The sequence below is a fragment of the Oncorhynchus masou genome, chromosome 28, assembly GCF_036934945.1.
Source record: "Oncorhynchus masou masou isolate Uvic2021 chromosome 28, UVic_Omas_1.1, whole genome shotgun sequence".
Lineage (NCBI taxonomy): Eukaryota > Metazoa > Chordata > Actinopteri > Salmoniformes > Salmonidae > Oncorhynchus > Oncorhynchus masou.
The window spans coordinates 41,579,963-41,606,980 of record NC_088239.1 but is presented as its reverse complement, the minus strand read 5'-3'; the positions used below and the strand labels follow the sequence as shown (position 1 = coordinate 41,606,980).

General features: G+C 41.9%; 1 protein-coding gene across 3 annotated transcripts; it reads right to left on the bottom strand.

Moving 5' to 3' along the window:
* Positions 1 to 627: 627 nt before the first annotated feature.
* nop14 (NOP14 nucleolar protein homolog (yeast)) lies at positions 628 to 25,070 on the bottom strand. Of its 3 annotated transcripts, none has more exons than XM_064942035.1 (19): positions 24,915 to 25,070; positions 24,565 to 24,764; positions 23,263 to 23,397; positions 22,525 to 22,666; positions 22,132 to 22,274; positions 21,687 to 21,824; positions 21,292 to 21,414; positions 20,934 to 21,065; positions 19,966 to 20,260; positions 19,562 to 19,692; positions 19,358 to 19,443; positions 19,118 to 19,253; positions 17,786 to 17,887; positions 14,990 to 15,143; positions 12,295 to 12,454; positions 7,002 to 7,149; positions 1,970 to 2,088; positions 1,080 to 1,235; positions 628 to 832 (listed from the first exon to the last, which is right to left on the bottom strand). In XM_064942035.1, the coding sequence occupies exons 2-19, from the start codon at positions 24,745 to 24,747 to the stop codon at positions 730 to 732; spliced, it is 2,586 nt and encodes an 861-aa protein (XP_064798107.1). In that variant the 5' UTR covers positions 24,748 to 24,764; positions 24,915 to 25,070; the 3' UTR covers positions 628 to 729. The 3 variants fall into 3 exon arrangements, with proteins under 3 accessions (XP_064798107.1, XP_064798108.1, XP_064798110.1); XM_064942036.1 differs by having other exon boundaries at positions 24,565 to 24,747; XM_064942038.1 differs by having other exon boundaries at positions 24,565 to 24,747; positions 24,999 to 25,018.
* Positions 25,071 to 27,018: the final 1,948 nt, after the last annotated feature.

Here is a 27,018-nt window from a genome sequence, read left to right as displayed (position 1 = left end):
GCTGTTTGTCATGAGGATGGACTTTGCTATAAAACGCCGTGGCTCAAATCCGCTTGTTGGGCTCTCAAAGAATTACCAATGGGGGGGCTCGTTGACAAGCTCCATTACTGCAGGAAATAAATAATAAAGTTGACTTGTTTTGAAATTTAAGTCTCTCCTTTTGATTACAATAATTCCACGACAAGTCTCAGACTAGACATAACATAGTGAACATATATCCAGGAACTCAGATTATTTTTGAAATGTTACGTTTGGTATGGTTGCACACAAGACAGAAGGTTACTTAAAGCAAAAACTAAAGTAGGGTGGTTGGTTGGGTGGGTGTATAACGCAAACATCTAGCTCAAAGTTTGCATGTTTGAATCTAACCACAGACAACTTCAGCATTTTGGCAACTTTCAACAACTTTGCATGTTAGCCAACCCTTCCCTTACTCCTAACCTTAACTCCAAGCCTAGCAAACGTTGGCCACAACAAATTGGAATTTGTAACAAGTTTTGTAAATTTACATATTGTATGTTTTGCAAATTTGAAACATTGTACATTTAGATAATGACATTGTACAAATATGTTATACAAATATAACATGAAATGGATGATGATATCCACAAATTAATACAAATCATGCATGTTGTTCTCAGCAATTTTATTTTGCAATGTTTAAAACAAAAGTATAATAGAAAATACTACAAAGTTTGTAACTGACAATACAAAGCCGTTTTGAATACGTCAGTGTCTGCTGTTCTTCCTTCTCTTCAGAGCCTTCCACTCCCCCTCCTGCGTGGCCAGACTGCCAAACAGCTCCTTCACCTTCCTCTTCCTCTCTGCATCCCTACACACAGGGGGAAGAAAAAAAACATCAGGTCATCTGCACATGAAAAAAGTCCATATATTTTCAAGTATTTAAAAAAATAAAAGGTTAAGTGGGGGGTGAAAGGTGAAGGGCACAGAAGAGAAAGTGGCCAAGGCGGGGCTCAAATTCCCATCGCCAAGGGGTATGTAGTCAGGAGTTGGCAGCGCTACCACTAGACCAGACTCTGGCATGTGTTATAGTGATGTGTACGTAATGTCATACAGACCTGCCCATGACCTCGTTGAGTTTCTCTCGGGCCAGGAAACGGGTGTCTTTACGGATCTCTCTCAGAGCTCCCTTGAACTCTTTCTTATACTTGTGGTTCAACCTTTCCTTCTCCCTCTCCTCCTTTGTGTTCCCTCGCTTTTTCCCATAGTCCAGCCTGGAATTGAGAGGTTTACAAAATGGAAGGTGGAACAAAAGGGGAACATAGTTCTTTTGTACTCCAATTTTCATAGGCGTTTGTTATACATTAAATTCATTTAGTCTCACACAATCTTTCTACAATATTTGATGTAAGACAAATGGGTGCATGTGACACTACAAGGGAATACAATCCATCGCCATCTTAATCAGGGGTGGCAGGAAGCCTAGTGGTTAAAGCATTGGGCCAGTACCCGAAAGGTTGCTGGATCGAATCCCCGAGTTGACAAGGTGAAAATCTGTCATTCGGCCCCTGAACAAGGCAGTTTTTAATTTAGATTTCTACCTTTATTTAACCAGGCAAGTCAGTTACGAACAAATTCTTATTTTCAATAACGGCCTAGGAACAGTGGGTCAACTGCCTGTTCAGGGGCAGAACGACAGATTTGTACCTTGTCGGCTTGGGGGTTTGAACTTGCAACCTTCCGGTTCCTAGTCCAACGCTCTAACCACTAGGCTACCCTAAACCCACTGTTCCCTGGTAGGCCATCGTAAATAAGAATTTGTTCCTTAACTAACTTGCCTAGTTAAATAAAGGTTAAATAAAAAATGACATCTTCCGCGGGGTAATGCTACGCGAATTAAGATGAGTCTCACTCTACAATCTTGGATTGAAGATGACATTACAAGGGAATACAATCACTTTGTCTTCCTTTTTCTCCACACAAATAACTGAATTTAGAGACCACTCACACTTCCACAATCTTTGGTGTGAACAGTTTGAGGGGAATGGGTTTCTTCTTCTGAAACACCAGGAGAGGATGTGACGTCAGTGAACCGGATATGGTCGCAAGGATTTCCCCATGAAGGTCCTGGGACAAGAAGATAAAAAAAGTGCTCAATATTAGAAAACCTAAAGCATACAATTTAACATCAATACTGAACCAGATGGATGAAAGGAAAATATTGAAAGGAAAACAGTTACCACACACACTGAATCAGCTCAAAGCAAATTTAAAATCAAATGTAATTTATAAAGCCATTTTTACACCCAACTGTGACAACATGCTTTATAGTTACACGGCCTAGAAGACTCATTTCAATAAATAAAAAGTAAAAATGTCAATAGTAAAAAACGCTCCTATACAAAAAAAAAACATGTGGTAGACAACTTGCAAGTAAACAAATCCTACATCAATTGCAACTACTGGTGAAATACTGAGTATTTCTGTGAGGGTGAGCAGCTGAACTGTGACAATGCTCCATTGTAATAAGCATCTTGTTACCCTGTGTGAAGGTAAATGTATATACTGCTTTACCACTATTCCCATTCCAAGATGGATAAAACAAGGACTCACTATAGTGAGGGGTAATCCAAGTTGGGGGTCAATTCCATTTAGTCAGTCAGTCAACTGAAATTCAAATTCTATTTATAGAAATGAACCATGACACAGACCATGGGCAGGGTAGTTTACTTTCTAAATATACCCTGTTATAGTAACTATTTAACAGTTCAAAATTGTTAAATCAGTTAAGTAACTTTTAGGTTAGCCAAACTCAGTAAGGTAATCTGATTACATTGATAATTTTAGATTACTTTACCCTTAAGAGGCATTAGAACAGAGGTAATTTTGCCCTGGGGCCGCATTCTGTCTTCGAGGCCCGGAGGACCACACTGGAAAGGTGAGGGAGATAAAGGTCTCCAACTTCAGCGATTTTTGCAATTCGTTCCAGTCACAGGCAGCAGAACAAATGGAACAAAAGGCGGCCGAATGAGGTGTTGGCTTTAGGGATGATCAGTGAGATACACCTGCTGGCTAAAAAATGCCGACGTTGGTATCGACTCCAAGAGTGTGCAAAGCTGTCAAGGCAAAGGGTGGCTACTTTAAAGATTTGATTTGTTTAACACTTTTTTGGTTACTACATGATTTCTTGTGTTATTTCATTATTCTACAATGTAGAAAATAGTTTTTTAATTAATTAATTAAGAAAACCCCTGGAATGAGTAGGTGTCCAACTTAACCGGTAGTTCGTAGTTTCATTGCAACTCTGCCAAGAAGGCCAGCATCCCGGATTCGCCTCTTCACTGTTGACGTTCAGACTGGTGTTTTGCAGGTACTATTTAATGAAAATGCCAGTTGAGGCATCTGTTTCTCAAACTAGACACTAATGTACTTGTTCTCTTGTTCAGTTGTGCACTGGGGCATCCCACTCTTTCTATTCTGGTTAGAGCCAGTTTGCTCTGTTCTGTAAAGTGAATAGTACACAGCGTTGTACGAGATCTTCAGTTACTTGGCAATTTCTCACATGGAATAGCCTTCATTTCTCAGAAAAAGAATAGACTGACGAGTTTCAGAAGGAAGTTGTTTCTGGCCATTTTGAGCCTGTAATCGAACCCACAAATGCTGACGCTCCAGATACTCAACAGTATAAAGAAGGCCAGTTTAATTGCTTCTTTAATCAGAACCGTTTTCAGCTGTGCTAACATAATTGATAAAGAGTTTTCTAATGATCAATTATCCTTTTAAAACAATAAACTTTGATTAGCTAACACAACGTGCCATTGGTTGCTGATAATGGGCTTGTACACCTATGTAGACATTCCATAACAAATCTGCAGTTTCCGGCTACAAGTCATTTACAACATTAACTTCTCTAGCGTAGGGGGCAGCATTTGGAATTTCGGATGAAAAGCGTGTCCAAATTAAACTGCCTTCTACTCAGGCCCAGAAGATAGGATATGCATATAATTGGTAGATTTGTATAGAACACACTAAAGTTTCCTAAACTGTTAAAATGGTGTCTGAGTATAACAGAACTGATTTGTCAGGCGAAAACCTGAGAAAAATCCATTCAGGAAGTTGGATTTTTTGTTATTGTTGTAGTTTTCTATTCAATGGCATTACAGTATCCATTGACTTAGGACTCAAATTGCAGTTCCTTTGCCTTCCACTAGATGTCAACAGTCTTTAGAAATTGTTTCAGGCTTGTATTCTGAAAAATGAGGGAGTAAGAGCAGTCTGAATGAGTGGACCCTGCCGTGTCACAGAGCTTTTTCATGCACCCGACCGAGAGAGTGCCTTTCTTGTTGACCTTTTATATTGACAACGTTATTGTCCGGTTGAAATATTATCGATTATTTAGGCTAAAAACAACCTGAGGATTGATTATGAACTACGTTTGAAATGTTTCTACGAACTTTACGGATACTATTTGGATTTTTTGTCTGCCCTTTGTGACGGCGTTTGAGCCTGTGGATTACTGAAGAAAACGCGCAAACAAAATGGAGGTTTTTGGATGTAAAGAGACTTTATCGAACAAAAGGAATTCAATCATATGAAGATCATCAAAAGTAAGTGAATCATTTTCTCTCTTTCTGACTAGTGTAACTCTTCTACTTGGCTGGTTACTGTTTGTAAGGATCTCTCTGTTGGGCTATGTTCTCAAATAATCATAAGGTATGAGTTCGCTGTAAAGCACTTTTGAAATCTGACACCATGGTTGGATTCACAAGAAGTTCATCTTTAAACCTATGTAAAATAGTAGTATATTTTCTGAATTATTATAATGAGTATTTCTGTATTTGAATTTGGCAATCTCACTGGATGTTGCAAACTCACTGGATGTTAACAATGTCTACACTGCATTTCTGATCAATTTGATGCTATTTTAACAGACATTTTTTGTTTCAAAAACAAGGACATTTCTAAGTGAACCCAAACTTTTGAACAGTTGTGTGAGTGTGTGATATATGCAACATGTAAATTGTTGAACTGAAAATACAAGATCTCTGAAAAGTTGTGTATAGAAATTATTTCACTCAAATTTAGTGCACAAATTTGTTTACATCTCTGTTAGTGAGCATTTCTCCTTTGCCAAGATAATCCATCCATCTGACAGATGTGGCATATTAAAATGCACGATCATTATACATATGCACCTTGTGCTGGGGGAACAATAATAGGCTACTCTAAAATTTGCAGTTGTGTCCCACAACACAATTCCACAGATGTCAAGTTGAGGGAGCGTGCAATTGGCATGCTGACGGCAGAAAGGTCCACTAGAGCTGTTGCCGGATCATTTATTGTTAATTTCTCTACCATAAAGTTGTTTTAGAGAATTTGGCAGTATGTCCAACCGGTCTCACAACCGCAGACCACGTGTAAGCACGCCAGCCCAGGACCTCCACATCCAGCTTCTTCACCTGCGGGATCGTCAGACCAGCCATCTGGAGAGGTGATGAAACTGTCTCAGGGAAGCTCATCTGCATGCTCGCCGTCCTCACCAGGGTTTTGACCCAACGACAGTTCTGCTCACCTTCGATGGCCATTGGTACGGTGGAGAAGTGTCCTCTTTACGGATAAATCCTGTTTTCAACTGTACCAGGCAGATGGCAGAAAGTGTAAGGCGTTGTGTGGGCGAGCAGTTTGAGGTTGTCAACGTTGTGAACAGAGTGCTACATGGTGGCAGTGGGGTTATGACATGGGCAGGTATGAGCTATGAAAATCCACAATTGCATTTGAACTATGGCAATGTTAATGCAGAGATACAGGGACGAGATCCTGAGGGCCATTGTCGTGACCTCCATCCGCCGCCATGCCCTCACGTTTCAGCATGATAATGCACGGACCCATGTGGCAAGGATCTGTAGACAATTCCTGGAAGCTGAAAATGTCCCAGTTCTTCCAAGGCCTGCATACTCACCAGACATGTCAACCACGGAGCATGTTTGGGATGCTCTGGATCGACGTGTATGACTGTTTATTATTTCATTTTTTCTACTCAACCCCCCCGCGGGCCAGATTGGAACCCCCTGCATTAGAATTAGACAAGGAGGATCCATTAAACATGGTCAGACTCGCTTAGGTTGAACAAACATAATTTGCAACTATTGGGCCTCCCGGGTGGTACAGTGGTCCAGGGCACTGCGTCGCAGTGCTTGCTTTGCCACCAGAGACTCTGGGTTCGTGCCCAGGCTATGTCGCAGCGACCGGGAGGTCCATGGGGCAACGCACCATTGGCCTAGCGTCGTCCGGGTTAGGGAGGGTTTGGCCGGTGGGGATATCCTTGTCTCATCACGCACTAGCAACTCCTGTGGCGGGCCGGGAGCAGTGCACGCTAACCAGGTCGGCAGGTGCATGGTGTTTCCTCCGACACATGCGGGTGGCTTCCGGATTGGATGCGCGCTGTGTTAAAAAGCAGTGTGGCTTGGTTGGGTTGTATTTTGGAGGACGCATGGCTTTCGACCTTCGTCTCTCCCGAGCTCGTACGGGAGTTGTAGCGATGAGACAAGATATAACTACTAACAATTGGATACCACGAAATTGGGGAGAAAAGGGGATATATAAAAAAAAAGTGCAACTATTGAGAAAACAAAAGGCTGGCAATGTTTTTTTTTGCAAACATCCTTTCTGAAAGAACTAATCTAGTTTTCAAAAGTATTCATATTTTTTCTGCCCACAACTTATTAGTTCGTTTTTTTTGTAATCAGATGTAAAAACTCCAGGGTTCACCGCCCAGTGGAAGGCATGTAAAGCCTTCAACCTCCTAACTGTTACTATTAAATAAGCCTGGAAAGTGTTTCAATGACAGATGAAGGGAATGAACACGCTCAACTATCCTCCTGAAAAAAGTAATTAAAACAGTGCTTGAGTGACTAATTTAACTAATCCCTGATTTGTAAACCACAACACTTTGTCATGGTCTTCAAATGTTTTACTGCAGCAACATTTGCCCAGGGCAGCCCAACTAAGTTGTCTTTGGATGACACTACAGTTCCACTCACCTGTAATGCTGCAGGATACGTTTTGATTGGAAGATGTTTGGAGAGCAGGGTTGTGATTGGCTGAAAGATGTACGAGTAGGAAGTGAGTTCTCTGTAGAGTGAAGAGCAGTGTTTCAGCAGGTCCATACAGGTGGCCACAGCAGACAGCCTGGGGTAGAGGCATCATTAAGACAGAAGACACTGGTTAAATGACCACACTCAGACCCACAGACACACATGCAAAAACACACATGGACACACACTGACTCTGTTTATTATCTATGAATAGTCACTTAACTAACAATAGTTAAAGTGTTAGGTAAAAAAAAAGATAAGTAAAAAATGTAAATAACAAATAATTAAAGAGCAGCAGTAAAATAACAAATAATTAAAGAGCAGCAGTAAAATAAGAGTAGCGAGGTTATATACATTTGTTTTAAACAAGATATTTTGGATGGACTATGCATATAATTGACAGCCTTGGAAAAAAAAAACACTGACGTTTCCAAAACTGCAAAGATATTATTTTGCCACAGAACTGATGCTGCGAAACCAAGATTTCAAAACAGGAAATGTCTGTTTTCCAATGTCTATATGGCTGTGAATGCGCCTGAACGAGCCTACAATTTCTGCCGTTTCCCCAAGGTGTCTGCAGCATTGTGACGTATTTGTAGGCATATCATTGGAAGATTGACCATAAGAGACCACATTTACCAGGTGTCCGCCCGGTGTCCTGCGTCGAAATTGGTGCGTAAACTTCAGCTGCAAGTATTTTTCCATGTGATTCAGAGGAGAAAGCAGACTTCCACGAACGATATATCAATGAAGAGATATGTGAAAAACACCTTGAGGATTGATTCTAAAACAACGTTTGCCATGTTTCAGTCGATATTATGGAGTTAATTTGGAAAAAAGTTTGGCGTTTTGGTGACTGAATTTTTTTTTTTTTTTGGTAGTCAAACGTGATGTACAAAACGGAGCGATTTCTCCTACACAAAGAATCTTTCAGGAAAAACTGAACATCTGCTATCTAACTGAGAGTCTCCTAATTAAAAACATCCGAAGTTCTTCAAAGGTAAATGATTTTATTTGAATGCTTTTCTGTTTTTTTGTGAAAATGTTGCCCGCTAAATGCTACGCTAAATGCTACGCTAGCTATCAATACTCTTACACAAATGCTTGTTTTGCTATGGTTGAAAAGCTTTGTTTGAAAATCTGAGATGACAGTGTTAAGAAAAGGCTAAGCTTGAGAGCTAGCATATTTATTTCATTTCATTTGCGATTTTTATGAATAGTTAACGTTGCGTTATGCTAATGAGCTTGTGGCTATAACTGGATACAGGTTTTTTTCGTAGCCAAACGTAAACAAAACGGAGCGATTTGTCCTACACAAATAATATTTTTTGAAAAACTGAATATTTGCTATCTAACTGAGAGTCTCCTCATTGAAAACATCTGAAGTTCCTCAAAGGTAAATAATTTAATTTGAATGCTTTTCTTGTTTTTGTGAAAATGTTGCCGGCTGAATTCTAGGCTTATAGCTATGCTAGCTATCAATACTCTTACACAAATGCTTGTTTAGCTATAGTTCAATAGCATATTTTGAAAATCTGAGATGACAGTGTCGTTAACAAAAGTCTAAGCTTGAGAGCAAATATATTTATTTCATTTCATTTGCGATTTTCATGAATAGTTAACGTTGTGTTATGCTAATGAGCGTGAGGCTATAAATAGGATCCCGGTTACGGGATTGCTCGTTGCATGAAGTTTAAAAAAAACCTGTTTATGCTTTGTCATTGTGCATAGATTGATAAAAAAAAACAAACTTTGATAACGTTTAAGGCTGTGATGTAACAATACGTGGAAAAAGGGGTCTGAATACTTTCCGAATGCACTGTACAGCATATTGGCGCACCTGATAACGCACGGCCAACTAGGACAGGAGAGGTGCAACTGAAATTGAAGCAGCGAATGATGTGTGAATAGTGCGACAGATGTGCTTTTAATACAGTTGTTTGGCTAACGCATAGCCTACAAAACAGAAAGACGACCGCTTCCAAGTTGCCTAATAATGTTTCATCCCAAAGTTGCCTGTCTGCGCGTGCTAGTGATGTGCAGATCAGCTGTTTGTTCACCCACACCCACCCACAATTTCAAATTACCCATTCGCAACTGCCTGACGATATGTGATAGTGAAAATCTGAGCTCTGCACAGACCCTAAACTGCAAATATAGTAAATGTGTTGTACAGTCAGAGATGGCAGAACAATTTATGACATGTCTTTTTAGTTACGTCTGTTTTCGCTTATCATTTCCGACATTTAGGTAGGCTATTTGTTAGTCCACTTGTCTAGAATTAGATATTAGATAGCCTATATGCTGCTTCTCTTGTCATTAATTGTTGCCCTAGAAGACAAAACAATTGCTCACCAGAATGTCATAAATTGACCGAATAAATGCTGCAATCTAGTTGACATTGGTAAGGTTAGTTTTTTCTTTCATCTCTGCTTCTCTCGCCCAGCATAGACATTTAGAGACCGGGGAGAAAATGCTACAAAAAAAAAAAAAAAAAAAACAGGAAAGATTTCGCCAACATTTTCTAATGACATCAGCTTGACCAGTTAAGGATATTAAAAACTGTTAAAACAACCAAACATGTTTTTGATAAGATTTCAGTTTGGCTTGGATGCACATTTTGTGGTTGAAATACTATCATCTTCTATGATGCTGATAAAGATAGCTCCTTTACAAACACACATTCTTTTAAGATGCAGAAATAATTTCTCCAGAGTAAAAATATACATTTTGTGTATGATTTTATTGTAAGAAAAATGCTTTATTCTGCAGCAGTTAATATTATATATTAGGGTATGTGAGGTGTTATAGACCTACAGCCAGTGTCCAAAACTTCAGTTACCTTACTCAATTTATCCCATCTGAACAATATAGTTCCCTTGACATGCCATTCTGAAGGCCCCCATCGTGTAACTGTTGAATTTGTATAGCAGCTCAAACATATTTTACCACGTCCTCAAATCTTTCCCAAACAGACTACTGTTCTGGCCCTCCTACTTATTTTCAACTTTCCGTTTCAAAGCTTTTGTCTTATTGAATTAAACTCAGACATTGTCCTTTTTGCCTCAGTGGATCGAAGTTACCTCTTTCTGCCCAAGCTCCCAAAAAGCATTTGGCAATTGGTGGGTATTTGGCACACTGCAGTTTGGCCCTAAAGCTTAGGCTACGCACTAACTTCAGATAAAAATAATGAAAGATATGAATTGCGCAACAATTATACATTTAAGGATTTTTTTATGAATCGTTCTCTTTATTCAACCCACCACTACCTACCTGCCCTTCATCCACACAATACTTCATGACCCTAAACCCACCGTCCTGTGGATAACTGCAGGGACTGTAGTGGAATGTGCTTTGTGGTTCCCGAACAGGCAAGTGAAATGTTGTCCCTCGTGTTCCATTTGTACACGTGCAACAAAAAAAGAAAGCAAGCTTCAAACAGTTCTTCTCCCTAAATTCTCTTTCCCCTCCATGTCTCTCACTCAATTGCGTTCGACCACTCCCTCTACACGTGTGCACACACAAACTCCTGTAGGTTTACAGAAATACATTTCTATAAAAACCTTAGGTGTTAAACACGCTACATTCCTTGCTTTTTATTTTACCCTTTTTTCCCCAATTATGTGATATCCAACCGCGATCTTGTCTCATCGCTGCAACTCCCCAACGTGCTTGGGAGAGGCGAAGGTCGAGTAATGCATTCCCCCGAAACATGAAGAGCCAAACCGCGCTCCTTATCACCCACCTCCTTAACCCGGAAAACAGCCACACCAATATGTTGGAGTAAACACCTCTCGTCTGACGATTGAAGCCAGCCTGCAGGCACCCGGCTTGCCACAAGAAGTTGCTAGAGCATCATGAGCCAAGTAAAGCCCACCTGGCCAAACCCTCCCCTAACCCAGACAAAGCTGGGACAATTGTGCGCCGCCCTATGGGACTCCCGGTCACGGCTGGTTGTGACAGCCTGGGATTGAACCCGGGTCTTGTTGAAACAGTCCGGTTCCACATTGAAAATATGCAAAAACCTTTGACAAAGGGATATTTTCATTACAATCATTAAGCCTCTGCCTATTCATCAAACAGATGTCGTGGTCATAATTCTTCACCGTAGTATTGTTAATCACTTAAAAAAATTCTAAAGAACAGGCGGAATAAACTAAATCGAACATCTGTATCTAAAAAGAAAAACAGAATTTGCTTTTGTAACCCCTGAAGAAATTGTCTTTCAACTCACCAAATTGAGCCCAGTTTCAAATGATTACTGGAGAATAACTGACCAAGATGCGAGATACACATCACTTCACACTGGCAACTTTTTTCGTTCTACTTTATATTCAGGGCCTGGATCTGTCTCAGGGTACATATATTAAATCACCAACATTTTTCAAGGAACAGAATCAGGAACAAAAGTTATACTGTTCCAGAACAGAACCCTTTATTTTAAAAGCATGGGAATTGGTTAATAACTTTCTTTTACGTTCCAGGCATTTTTTCCCAGCCACACAAAAAAATAATAATAATAATTAAAAAAAGAAATCGCTTATGCCTTCCCACTGTCGATCAGAAACTTCTTGCTTCTGCCTGCCAGCTGAATCTTTGCCAGTGTGTGTGCGTGCGTGTAGGGTACCTGACCCTTCTCAACTGTAGCCTACTGATGTTACAAGCGTGATTCTGCATAAACAAGCTTGTTAGCTAGATAGAATGTCTTGAAACTACAGTTTTTTAAGTTCCTGCATAGAAGCTGCCCCTCTGTATGTATAATTCTGTGGACTTAAATCAGATAATGCAAGTCATCACAAGATGCCAAGCGCTTCAAGCCAAGCCTCTTCCACCCGCTCTCCCCACACGCAAAATTTCAGTTGCATCTCGCGCCGGACACTTGTCTTCCCATCATGCATGTAAACAACTCGCTGATCTATAGCGTGCCCGCTCCATATCAAGCTGCTCTTTCCGCAATGCATGGCTGGTGAAGTAATTTAATGTTGAGGTAAATGTTGTTGTTTAATATTAAAACAATGTTTTTTTGGTTCAGGACTTAATTGGAAAATAATTTGTTCCAACCCTTGGTTTTATTACGTGTGTTTTTTGCGACAAGGGCTCGGGAAATCAGTGTCTAATCTGCTGAATTAACAAAACAAAGAGTATATGCCACTGCACAGCCGTAGGCTTCTACAAGCAAGCAACACTGCTTAAAGGATCGGGCCCTTTTTTTAAATTGGTGCGCTGCTCTCTAAATTACCTGTAATGGTCGGTGTCCAGGTCAGTGGTCAGTGTGAGTGTCTGGGTGGCAGACAGAGGTAGGGTCTTCTTGCTCCATGTCTGGCTGGACTCTGGGTCTGACAGCACCAGCAGGTCACTAACCTTACCGTTCTGCCTGAAGGGTGGCACCACTGAGTAACCTGGCAGGAACACAACACAGCAGCCAGTCATGATAGGGCCCTAGGTGTCACACTGTCTACATCAGTGGAGTCTGCTGAACAGCTCTTAGTAATGGCTGGAACGGAGCGAATGGAATGGCATTAAACGCATGGAAACCATGTTTGATGTATTTGATACCATTCCACTAATTCCACAACAGTTATTACCACGAGCCCATCCTCCCCAATTATGGAGCAACCAACCTCCTGTGGTCTACATGTAAAATAAATACAGACAGGGCTCGTCTTTTACATGACAAATAAACCGACTAGAACAACTACGGATGAGACATTTACTTTTTTTAGAAGAACAAGCGATGTGGAACAAGGCAAAAAAAATATGCGTAACACTATATGCGTAACAGCATGGTTTATTTAAAATCCACTAAATCAAATCAGCATCAACAGGAGTTGAGATCTTGACACCTAGCAGAGGTTAGCTTTCATTCTGCCGATGACTTGGCATGGCGGTGAAACTATTTCACAGGGCGCCACTACTGCCATGGTGCCCTGAATGCACTCTACATCACTGTGCAGTATCATACTGTAGCTGGCAGAAACACCGAGGCAATCACAAACAGGTAGGTAGGCAGGCAAACGTTTTTGGTTTTTTAGAAGTGTTCATTCGGACCTCTGCCCACGTTTATTTGAATATCCGAATTGATATTAGTATTTAACATCAAATCAACATTTATTGGTTGTGTACAGTTTAGAATACGTTAGCCCCTAACAATGCAGTGAAAAAAACACATGTATATCATTATTTTATGTCAGAACAAATCCAATGAATAACCCAAATAGGACTGTAGCAAAGTATTTCAAACGCAATCTACACAAATATATACTGGATGAATTTACACAAGATATACTAAGAATATGTAGAGCAGTAGATATTAGAAAGAGCTATGTCAAGAATCCAATATATAAATAAATGTGGTGAGTGTAAAATTTAACTAATATGTACAGTAAGTGGAAGAATGAACTCAGTTGAGAATACAGTACAAAACCCCCATGGCAAAATTGATAAAATTGCAGGAAATTAGCATCCAGACCAGAGTCCGCAGCTCAGGTGGCTAAGGCCCTTGATCTTTCTGGCCTTCCTGTTACACTGGGTACTGCAGATGTACTGGAGGGCAGGCAGTGTGCCCCCGATGATACGTTGGGCTGACCTCACCATCTTCTGGAGAGACCTGCGGTTGCTAGGAGTGGAATTGCCGTAACAGGCAATAATACAGCCTGACAGGATGTTCTCGATGGTGCATTTGTATTAGTTTGTGAGGGTCTTCGTGGCAAAGCAGGATTTCTTCAGCCACCTGAGTTTGAAGAGGCGCCATTGCACCTTCACCACACACAGGTCCTCTGGAACTTGAAGCTTTTGACTCTCTCCACTGCGGGCCTGTTGATGTGGATGGGGGCGTGCTCACTCTGCTGTCTCCTATAAGTCCACGATCATATCCTTTTGTTGACGTTGAGGGAGAAGTTATTCTCCTGGCACCACTCTGCCAGGGCTTTCACCTCCCTCGGTAAGTTGTCTCGTCGTTGTTGGTAATTGGGCTTACCACTGTTGTGTAGTCAGCAAACTTGATGATTGAGTTGGAGGTGTGCACGGTCATACAGTCATGTGTGAACAGGAAGCGCAGGATGGGGCTGAGCACACATCCCTGCGGGGCCCACATGTTGAGGATTAGCGTGGCAGAGGTGTTATTGCCTACCTTCACCAGGTCGGCCCGTCAGGAAGTCTAGGACCCAGTTGCACAGGGAGGGGCTCAGACCCAGATCTTTGTAATAAGCTTTGATTACTTATTGAGTATTCATTTTTGAGAAAGAAATGATATGCCTATTTTAACAATGAAAAGGCATTGCCTAAATTAAATTATCCATGTTACATACATAACGAATTTGCTTCCAGGGCCGAAACACATCTGGTTTATTTTTCTACCTGGTAGTTAATTGCACTCACCTGGTGTCCCGGGTCTAAATTAGCCCCAAAAAGAAGGAGAGGATGAAATCCAGAACGGTTTCGGCCCACCAAGCCCGGAATTGGGCAGCCCTGCTCTATACTGAAGTGGACGGGCAGGAAGTGTGCCCCCGGGTTTATTGGGATCAGAATCACTGGTCACTCTCTGACCAGTGATCCTCTCTCTCGCTTCGTCTCACCTGCAGTGGTTGCAGAGCACAGTCGCTCCTTCACGCAGTCGCTCCCTCGCGCAGCAAGTACTCAGGTTAAAAACATAGCCAAAAAATATTTTAACATATTTCAAACAGCCCCCAAAAAATCCTGACATTGGGTGTGGCTGCTTATGGTACTGTGCTGAATACCGTGAGAAGGCAGGGACTGAGCTGGATTGGGGTCAATTTCATTTCAATTCAGGAAGTAGTCACAAATTCCAATTATCCTCATAAGACCTGACTGAATTAAAATGGAAACAACCCCAACCCTAATGGAGAAAACTAATAACCAGTTAGGCCTAGTTGATGAGGAGATATGACAGTAGCCCATTAACAGAAAGGCCGTACCTGTAGAGGTCTTATCTTGCACGGCCAGGTGTAGTACTCCTAACAGGAAGTTGATGAGCTCAGGACAGAACCTCTTGGAGAAGGAGATGTACTCCACTGCCAGACAGCACAGCACCAGGCCTGATGTCACATCCTCTAATGACATCACGGGACACTGATAACATCACACAAACACACAGGGAAAATAGGTCAAATTTAGGCATAAATCACCTCAAAACTACTTTGCCTACTAAACATTGTAAATGCATGTGTACTCACACACACAATCTTCAGAAGGGGACAATAATGTGCTTTCAATCCTTTTTCCTTCTCTATGACCTTGTGACACTTCTGTGCATCCTCTGCTTTTTCTGAAACAAAGCCATTAGCTTCATCTAGCTAGCCAGTCTGCTTTCTTTTTCTAGTGTGTGTGTGTGTAAATGCATGTCTGCGCGCGAATCACGTTGAGAAAGTAACTCAGAGGTTCTCTAGCCTGTTTTCACCATTCGCATAGCAACAAACTCATTGTTGGCGTGTAGATGTTACATAAGAATACAACTTCATATTTTCCCCTAGCAAGGTTTGCTTTGACATCACCACCATATTCAACACTAAGAAAGGACATGACTCCACAGGTCAAAAGCTTAGTGAGAATACATGCATGTAGCAACAGAAACAGTGTGTGTGTATGCATGCATGTTCCTTTCCATTGAGCAAAATCTGGAGCTGAGCTATCTACATAAACACCATGATTAAACAAAGGGTTGGTGGCAGGAAGGAAGGATAAAGCCCTCTTCTGCAGACCCGGGTTCAACTACTACTTGAGATTTTTCAAATAGTTTGAGCATTTGCTCTAACCTGCCTAGAGTGCCAGATGGGCAGGGTTAGCAGCTTTGGGAATATTCTAATGATCCGTTAAGACTGCCAAGCTGTCGGGATGAGTTGAACCGCAGAGTGAAGGAAAAGCAACCAACAAGTGCTCTATGTGGGACCTCCATCGAGACTGTTGGAAAAGCATTCCAGGTGAATGCTGGTTGAGAGAATGCCAAGAGTGTGCAAAGCCGTCAAGGCAAAGGGTGGCTATTTGATATAAAATATATTCCGACTTGTTTAAAGCTTTTTTGGTTAAAACATGATTCCATGTGTGATATTTCATAGTTTTGATGTCTTCACTAATATTCTACAATGTAGAAAATAGTAAAATAAAGAAAAACTCTTGAATGAGTGGATGTTATAAAACTTTTGACCGGTAGTGAGTGTGAGTGTATATTCTAAAATGTATTATTTCCCCCCTGTCAATCTACACACACTACCACATAACGACAAAACCCATAAAAAAAAATGTTTGCAAATTTATTAAATATGAAAAACTGAAATACCACATTTAGATAAGAATTCAGACCCATTACTCAGCACTTGTCGAAGCACCTTTGGCAGCGATTACAGACTCTAGTCTTATTACATGTATTTGGGGACTTTCTTCCATTCTTCTCTGCAGATCCTCTCAAGCTCTGGCAGGTTAGATGGGGACAGCTGCACAGCTATTTTCAGGTCTCTCCAGAGATGTTTGTTCGGGTTCAAGTCTGGGATCTGGCTCAAGGACATTCAGAGACTGCACTGTCTTGGTTGTGTGCTTAGGATCATTGTCCTGTTGGAAGGTGAACCTTTGCTTAAGTCTGAGGTCCTAAGCACTCTGGAGCAGGTGTTCATCAATGATCTCAGTACTTTGCTCCGTTCATCTTTCCCTCGATACGGACTAGTTTCCCAGTCCCTGCCGCTGAAAAACATCCCTACAGCATGAGTCTGCCACCACCATGCTTCACCGTAGGGATGGTGCCAGGTTTACTCCAGACGTGACGCTTGGCATTCAGGCCAAAGAGTTCAATCTTGCTTCTCCTGGTCTGAGAGTCCTTTAGGTTCCTTTTGGCAAACTCCAAGCGGCTGTCATGTGCCTTTTACTGAGTGGCTTGCGTCTCACTACCATAAAGGCCTGATTGGTGGAGTGCTGCAGAGATGGTTCTCACATATCCACAGAGGATCTCTGGAGCTCTGTCTGAGTGACAATTGGGTTCTTGGTCACCACCCTGACCAAGGCCCTTCTCCGATTGCTCAGTTTGGCCTGGTGGCCAGCTTCAGGAAAAGTCTTGGTGGAACTTCTTCCATTTAAGAATGATGTAGGCCATCATTAAGTTCTTGGGGACCTTTAATGCTGCAGACAATTTTAGCTACCCTTCCCCAGATCTGTGCTGACACAATCCTGTCTCGGAGCTCTGTGGACAATTCCGTCGAGTTCGTGGCTTGGTTTTTGCTCTGAAATGCCTGTGGGACCTTATATAGACGTGTGTGCCTTTCCAAATAATGTCCAATCAATTGAACTTACCACAGGTGGACTCCAATAAAGTTGTAGAAACATCTCAAGGATGATCATTGGAAACAGGATGCACCTGAGCTCATAGCAAAGGGTCTGAATACTTATGTAAATAAGGTATCCAGTTTTTATTTTGAATACATTTACAAAAATGTCTAAAATCTGTTTTTGCTTCGTCATTATGGGGTATTGTGTGCAGATTGAGGAGGAAACATTTTTATTTAATCCATTTTAGAATACGGTTGTTACGTAACAAAATGTGGAAAATACTTTCCGAATGCACTATTTATTAACTGCCCGACTAAAACAATCAAACAGTCGACTAATTACGGTCAGTCCCATTGTGAGGGAAGACCATTTTTATCCAGGCAACTTGACACAAGCTCTTCACACACACAATCTGTCGGTCATACACAGACACGGGCTCAAACACACCGTGGGATAATTACCTTGGTGAGGGCCTGGCTGATGTACAGTAGGGCTGGGGTGGTGACATGGTGGCGGAAGTCTGAGGTGGGGAACAGCAATGCTGTTATCTTCAGGTAAATGAGCTGAGAAAAAAAGGAGAGACGAGAGACAGAGACGTCACCAACACGTCAACTTGACAGAACACGGTCATAGAAACCAATTTACGGACAAGCTTGGTGCTCACTGTTAAGGGCTAGTAATTGCCAGGGACCTCACGATACAACATTATCCCGATGCAATTCTCACAATTCTATACGCACTCACTATGTCTGCTGCAGAGAGACGAGAGCGTGAGAAAATTCGCATTGATCAGTCATGGAAATAAAAGTACTGAAAAAGGAGCAAAAAAAATGAATAACAATATGGGGATGAGGTAGTTGGGTGGGCTATTTACAGTTGGGCTGTGTATAGGTGCTCAGACAGCTAATGCTTAAAGTTAGTGAGGGCGATTTAAGTGTCCAGCTTCAGTGATTTTTGCAATTTGTTCCAGTCACTGGCAGCAGAGAACTGGAAGAAAAGGTGGCCAAAGGAGGAGTTGCTTTGGGGATGACCAGTGACATATTCCGGCTGGAGCGCGTGCTGCGGGTGGGTGCTGCTATGGTGACCAGTGAGCTGAGATAAGGTGGGGCTTTACCAAGCAGACTTATAGATGACCTGGAGCCAGTCGGTTTGGCGTGAATATGAAGTGAGGACCAGTCAACAAGAGCATACATGTCACGGTAGTGGGTAGTATATGAGGCTTTGGTGACAAAACGGATGGCACTGTGATACACTATTCAGTAAACTGGATGTAGTCTTCGATGCTATTTTGTAAATGACATCGCCGAAGTCAAGGACCAGATAGTCATTTTTTTTTTTTTTTTTACCTTTATTTAACCAGGCAAGTCAGTTAAGAACACATTCTTATTTTCAATGACGGCCTGGGAACAGTGGGTTAACTGCCTGTTCAGGGGCAGAACGACAGATTTGTACCTTGTCAGCTCGGGGGTGTGAACTCCGGTTACTAGTCCAACGCTCTAACCACTAGGCTACACTGCCGCCCCGGGGTGTAGCGAGGGTATATTTGGGGGCATGAGTGAAGGAGGCTTTGTTGCGAAATAGGATGCCGATTCTAGATATAATTTTGGATTGGACTTCTCACTGTCAGAGAACAAATGGAACAGGATCAACAGATGTCAGAAGGGTATTTCCCTGGCTTTTTTCCTGACTTGACATGTAGAGCAGTGTTTCACGCAGAAAAATATAACAGTCCATGGCAATAATGTAACAGAGAAGTGGGAAGCAAAACCATTTGAGAGGAAAGTCAAAAGTACCATGTCTAGTTGTGGGAAGGCTGCCCGACCCTTGACCTCCAGTACCTCCTCCATCCTGTGTGCGCTGTCAACCAGAGTCGTCTGCATCGCCTTGGAAGCAGCTTCAGGGAACAGCTGACATAGACCATACAGCTGTCTGGAGAGCAGCAGGGAGAGACAGAACAAACCAGCACTATCACAATCAGTACACCTGGCACAGTCAAATCCTAAAGCATATCAAAACTAGAGAGCGTTACTCACGGTATCATTTTGTCTATTGTGGGAAGTTCCGGTGGACTCCTGGAAGCCAACTCGCCCACATACTCCAGCAAAAAGCCAAATAATTTCTGAAAGAGGAAGTGAAAAATCCACAGCAGTTGAATCAAATAACTATTTTGATCCCTAGCCAACATCTACATATCAGTTAACAATTCCATCTTGTGATTCAGGCTGAAGACTACTGACTTGTAGTTTGAGTTTGTTCCCCACAGCCAGACTGGGATGGTTACACTTCTGTGTCCTGGCAAGGATGATACACTGGTGGTCAGCAGGATGACCCTGCAGTAGGCCCTTCAGGTCACTGTAGCTCTCTGGAGCTGGGAGGGGCAAGGGGGAGAGAAGGACATTGGACATGGGTGGAGAAGGCAGACAAGACAATGATGGTGTTGTGTCAGGGCGTGACCACCAGGGAGAGTCATGTTTTGTTTTGCTGGACTGGAGAGCAGTCAATGTTAGCTTTCAATTGAAACATAATAAATAATTTTAGATCAATCCGTCAATTATTTTTCCTATATACCAATATATTCCAAAAACCTCCATCACCTACCGAAAATGATGTCCAGTTAGATCATATCAAACAGGGGTCTTACCTTTGAAAGTGTATGGTAGTTCTGCTTTAGCTGCCTCTGCTTGGGCCTTCCTCTCCTCCTCACTCAGCTGAGATTTGGTTGCAGGCACTTCATCCTTCTCCTCTTCCTCCTCCTCCTCCTCTCCTCCCTCACTCTCCTGCTCTGAGTCCAGGTCTGAGTGGCTATCCTCGCCACTGCCCTCCTCCTCTCCACCAGATTCCTCCTCACCAGATTCCTCCTCACCACTCTCTCCTTCACCCTCCTCGTCATCCCCCTCTATCTTTGCTCCTTCCTCATTTATGTTCCATTTCCCATCCTATAGAGGGAGAACAAGAAAATTATGAATTTTGTTATCTGCTCTTCTTTCAGTGAACGCCTGTAAATTTGACTTTGTCACACACTCCCCTATGTATTTATTTAGACAGTGAAGCTTAAATATTTATTTTGGCTCTATACTCTAGCATTTTGGATTTGAGATCAAATGTTCCATATGAGGGGACAGTACCGAATGGCACCTTTTATTTGAGGATATTTTCATAAATATCGGTTGGGCACAACAAAAACAAACTGCAAATGCAGTCATTGGAATATCGGACCAAATACACTTTTTACTAAAAATAATTGAATTTGTCCAAACACCTATGACACCTTCAAATGGGTGTACTAAAACAGTAAAACAAATGTCTGAAAATACCCTCAAATAAAAGGTGACGTAGGTAAGCATTTCACAGGAAGGTCTACACCTGCTGTATTTGGCGCATGTGACAAATACAATTTTATTTTATTTAGATTTTAGACTGTGGCCTAATATGAAACATTTGATCTCAAATAAAAAAGGATGGAATATTAGAGCCAAATTAAACGTTTTAGCGTCACTGTCCAAATAAATGTGTGTGACCCTTCCTACTACTTCCTTCCATTGAGAGAGTAGCGATGATGCGATGTCTCGGTCCCTTCCCCGACAAGGCAGAGCCTGCTCGGTCCCTTACCTGATAGGCCAGAGTCGGTTTGTCGTCACCATCTAGGATGAAGCCGTCGTTGAGGTCGTCAGCTGACATGTGAGCCTGGGTCTTGGTGCAGTCTTCTACTACATCTCCCATCATCCTCCTCAGCCTGTCAGCCTGGGGCAAGGGTCAAACCACAGAAAGGAAACAGCTTCAGTACAGTAGACAGGTCAAACCACACAGAGGGACAAACTGTCAGTGTATCAATAGTTAACATCCTTCCCTTTCTCAAGGCCTTTTCGATATGATTACTGTCTGACAGGTCAGGTGAAAGCAGACCCATTAGCCATCAATGGTCATAAAGAAAGAATTACAAGGAAATGTTGTTGAGACACATCCATACCTCTAGTTTCTGCAGGCGTTCCCTTTCCTCCCTGGCCACTTCCTCTGGAGTCTTCATCTTCTCAGATGGTTGAGCCTTCATCTCAAAGCCCAGCTCTCGCACCATCATGTCATACTCATCCAGCTGGAACATACAAGGGAAGAGACAAAGATGAATATGTGTTTGTGACCAATACAATTTGATTTGAGACAAAGTGTTTTTTCCTTGGGGCACAATCATTTTACTTATCCGGGTTCATCTCACTGAGATAAGGTCTCCTGGAAACATTTTAATTTAACCTTGATGTATACAGGTTAGACTCAATAAGATACTAATTATATTTTATATGAGGGACATGTTTGACTTAGTGGATAATTAATTAAAAGTTCCATTGGAAGCATGTCCTGTTCTTTTACCTTGGGTTTGTCTTCCTCCTCCAGTCTGTCAGCCTTGGGGGCATTCTTGTGAGCCAGCAGCCCCTGAATGCTTTTCCAGTCCTGGTCCAGCTTCTCTGTCAGCACCTGGGACTCCTCCTTCTGGTTCTGCCTCTCCCTCTGAGGACAACCAACAGACCTGTCAGGCATCTGATCTCACCTCAGACACCCGTAGAGCTATTGCTAGTACTGAAAAAGTTAATCAAATATCTGGTGGACCACACTATACAACCAAGTCAAGACAAAGGGTATTAAACCCCTCCTAAAAAGGAAGTAAATGCAGCACACTGATAACCTTGGGATGCTCCCCAAACAATTGAATGGACCTCCCACCAACATTTCAGTGAATAAACCTTAATACCATTCCTAATGTGTCTTAAGACATTAAGGCACATCCTAGAATGAGACTAGAGGGAGTGACGCTCACCTTCTCTTGTTTCGACTTGAGGATGAGCTCCTCTATGAGTTCCTGTCTGGACTTGGCTCTCTGGTTCCCCCCATTATCCTTCTCCCCTTGGGTCTTCCTCCTCAGCAGACCGCCTCCCCCGAAGTGGGATGCAGTCAGCTCAGCTGGAGAAAAGATGGATGAGAAAATATTGTCCTTGTTATGGTCACTACTTCAACAGGTGTCACCAATAGTGACACCTTATTTTTACAGACAAATACTGAGCCAATGTACATCTTTATGTTCTCTCGCCACCACCTGCTGGCTTTCCCTCCTCCCCTTTATCTTTCTCTCACTTCCCCCCACCCCTTCTCTCCCTCTTCCTAGTCTACAGCTCCCCCAGATTCTGTGAAGACTGGGGCCGTTGTGTCTCACCTGAGAGCACTCCTTTCTCATCTGCATCATTGTCGCTGTCCACCATGTCGTTGAGCTTCTCCATCTCAGACAGAGACTGGCCATAGTGGGTCAACTCCTCCTCCTCATTCAGGTTATACATGTCCTTCTTGTCTTGGGTACGCTGAAGGGGGAAAAAAATCAAGAGAGGACCATGTTAAGTTATGGACTATGGTACATCTTTATACAATACACATGTATTTGTCCAAATGTTACATTGGAAATGAGTCTTCTCCTCTGGTCTCAACCCACCCACATAACACAGATTTGAGAGGAGCACAGGGCCAGCCAAAGTGCAGCTCTCCAGACGCTAGTTTAATTATTATTTTATATTGGACATGCTGTAAATCGACAATGTAGGGCTGGGGTGGGCAAAAGTCTTGGCTCAAGGGCCACATCGGGATTTCGAAAATCAACAAAGGGACACACAGATTTGTTTAAAAATGTCAAATTTGCGGGCCAGAAAATCAATTATAATTTCAACATTTTGGGGGGGGTTTTACTTTTAAAATTAACAGTGTGTCCCATTGAGACCAAGGTTTCTCGTTTTAGACATTCAAGTGTGGCCTGGAGTGTTTTTTAATAACCCCAAATAATCATATCTAAAAAAAAAGAAGATGCCAGCCACAGACCTTAATTTGCCCACTCCCGTAGAAGGTGCTTCATGCAGTGACAGTGGGGTGAAGAGAGATACTGTATGTCTGTCCGTATTGATCTCACCTGTCTTTCCATCGAAAACCTCTGAAGGATTTTCTCCTCTGGGTCCATCTTGGTGTCATATTCACCAAACCGTTTGTCTATGAACTTATTGGCCTTGTCCTTTGTCTTATATTCCTTCAGCAGGGTCTCTTTTCGCTGGGGGAAGAAAGGAATATTTTATAAGCATACGATCCACACTGGCACAATAAAAAGGCTCGTATTTCTGTGTGTTATTATGTTATAATTAAGTCTGACTTGATAGAGCAGTCTGACTGAGCAGCAGCAGGCCCGTAATCATTCATTCAAACAGCACTTTCGTGCGTTTTGCCAGCAGCTTTTCGCAAGCACAGCGCTGTTTATGACTTCAAGCCTATCAGCCTAATGGCTGGTGTAACCATTGTGAAATGGCTAGCTAGTTAGCTGGGTGCTAATACTGTTTCAAACGTCACTCACTTTTAGATTTGGAGTAGTTATTCCCCTTGCGCTGCAAGGGCCGCTTTTGTGGAGTGATGGGTAACGATGCTTCGAGTGTGGCTGTTGTCTATGTGTTCCTGGTTCGAGCCCAGGTAAGGGCAAGGAGGGGGACGGAATCTATACTGTTATACTGGCAATACTATAGTGCCTATAAGAACATCCAATAGTCAAAGGTATATGAAATTCAAATGGTATAGAGAGAAATAGCCCTATAATACTATATTAACTACAACCTAAAACCTCTTACCTTGGAATATTGAATTCTCATGTTAAAAGGAACCACCAACTTTCATATGTTCTCCTGTTCTGAGCCAGGAACTTAAATGTTAGCTTTTTTACATGGCACATAATTACTTTCTTCTCCAACACGTTGTTTTTGCATTATTTAAACCAAAGTGAACATGTTGCATTATTTATTTGAGGCTAAATTGATTTTATTGATGCTATATATTAAGTTAAAATAAGTGTTAATTCAGTATTGTTGTAATTGTCATTATTACAAAAAAAAAAAAAAAAATGGCCGATTAATCAGTATCGGCTTTTTTGGTCTTCCAATAATCGGTATCGGCGTTGCAGCAACTATTGCTGGCAATTAGTTCCCTTCGCCAAGACGAGTTTTTGCTTGGAGCAAACGTTAGTTAGTCTACTACGGGCGTCTTTAGGATCCATCTAGCCTGGTTCCAGATCTGTTTACGCTGTCTTGTTAACTCCTATGGTCAATTTATATGGACAACGACCATAGGAAGTTGGTAAGAGAGTACAAATCTGAAGCCTGGCTAGATACTTTACATCCATCTCAGCACATGTTATCTTCAAAGTGTACATAAACACTTCATTACAACCACCTACCTTGTTGATGGCTTTAGATCGGGATACACCTGGCAGACCGACGTCGTGCTTGCTTTTTCGCCCGAGGATGTCAAACTTTTTCCGGTTGATTTTCACCTCGAATGGGTTGTTTTTGATCTCGGTGGAAGTTTTGGTCTTGCGAACCTTATCAGCAAGGTTCTTCTTTTTTGGCGGTTTCCCCATCTAGACAAAATAGGTAGCTAGGTGAAGGCAAGAATATGGATGAGAACCTCCTTGCTAATATAACAACCATGTAAAGAAAGTATTGAAATACATTAGCTAGTGTAATAACTGGCTAGCTAACGTTGGACACGTTCTCAAGGCAAACATCATAAATTGTAATGGCATACCTTATAGATTGGATATGGTTAACGCGTTCAAGTAAAACACCTCATATGTATTTTCAAGTTAAAATATAACGTTAAATCATCTACTTTGTATTATCCACGTTGTTCCACAGCAGAAAATCCGCGTGCCAGCACGAGGTCAAAGTTCCTCATGAGGCGACTCCTCGTCAGTTGACATGGTAAGTAATATTCTGCAGCGTCGCCATCTGGTAAACACTCAGCATTGCACTTAAAGGAAAACTAAAAAGGATGAGATGTGAAATAGGTGCTCGTCAGGGCCCCACCTGTTAGCTTTTTTTTGTGTGTGCATGTTTTGCATGTTATTTTGGCATTACTACGTGACACATATCAGTTAGCAGACAATGTAAAAAATACTAGCTCAGAGCTTCTTTGGTGGTGAAGCAGCCAGTGTAGGGATTGGCAATGTTCTCTAGTTGCGTCGTGATTGGCTCAGTGTTCTGTCACTCATGGGGACAAAATCTACAAGGAGCTTGAAAATTCATGCCCTTCGGGTGCTGCCATAGTTACATTATACGTGCCCATCCAAGAAGGCTCAAGGTCATTGGCCACAGATACAATGTTTTCAAAGCATGTTATATCTACTGTAGCGTGGAATGGACTGATCATGTCAACATTATACTTTCAAAATCGTAGCTAACAAACTAGCAGTCATCATCATGATGAATCAAGTCAACAATCTACTTGAAAATCCTTTTTTTAATCCTTGTCATATGAAGAGAGATTAGAGATAAAACGTATGTGCTCATTGGCCATAAACATTACGAAAATACAACAATGAGTGGTTTGGAAGGTATCAGTGGCTAACTGTAAGCATTGCAAAGCAATCACCAGCTGCTATTCAGTGGACTGGGTGTGAGGTCCAGGTCTGGGTTTAATGGTCTCTTTTCCAAGTTTAAAAGGATAAACATTCAACATTCGCCATGCTGTCAATCCAGCGTAATTTCTACTAAATTCAAAACAACTGGAAACTCAGACTGGGAAATCTCAAATTTCAGTGAGTTCAAGACAACTGGGAACTCTGAAAAAACCCCAGCTCCGACTGGGAAAATACGTTCTGAACCGTCATCCAACCCGGAATTCCAAGTCGGGAGCTCAGGCCACTTTCTGAGCTCCAACCTGAAGATCACTGATGAGCGCTCATTGATTTGATTTGATTTGATTTCATGAATCAACCTTGTTTTTTCCAGAGTTCCCAGTTGTCTTGAAGTACCATAAATGTGTCAGAGGAAGGCCCTAAAAATGGTCAAAGATTCCAGCCACCCTAGTCATAGACTGTTCTCTCTACTTCCGCACGGCAAGCGGTACCGGAGCGCCAAGTCTAGGTCCAAGAGGCTCCTACATAGCTTCTACCCCCAAGCCATAAGACTCCTGAACAGCTGATCACATGGCTACCCAGACTGCTGCTACTCTATGTTATATCTATGCATAGTCACTTTAATAACTCTACCTACATGTACATATTACCTCAATTACCTTGACACCGGTGACCTCGCACATTGACTCTGTACCGGTACCCCCTGTGTATAGCCTTGCTATTGTTATTTACTGATGGTCTTTAATAATTTGTTATACTTATTTTCCACCATATGCAAATAAATTCATAAAAAATCCTACAATGTGATTTTTCTGGATTTCTTTTCCTCATTTTGTCTGTCATAGTTGAAGTGTACCTATGATGAAAATTGCAGGCCTCTCTCATCTTTTTAAGTGGGAGAACTTGCACAATTGGTGGCTGACTAAATACTTTTTTGCCCCACTGTACATTTTTATTTGATTTTAATTGAAATTCAGAGAATGCCAGACTTTAATGACAAAGTTTGATGACAAAGTTTACCCATGAAGGACCGCCACGTTACCTTCCTGTTCAAGTGAGCACAACAAGGCGAGTCCAAAAATGTATTGTATGCTGCTGCATAAATTATGTAATATGCCAGGGAGATATGTATACGGTATGCCAGGGAGATATGTATACGGTAATTTGGTCCCTTTTCCCCTCATACCTTACTGTTTTAACTTGGTGGTGCACAGTTAACCTATAGCCTGTTTTAGTGAAATGTCATCATCGAATATGGTAAGAGCTTTCATT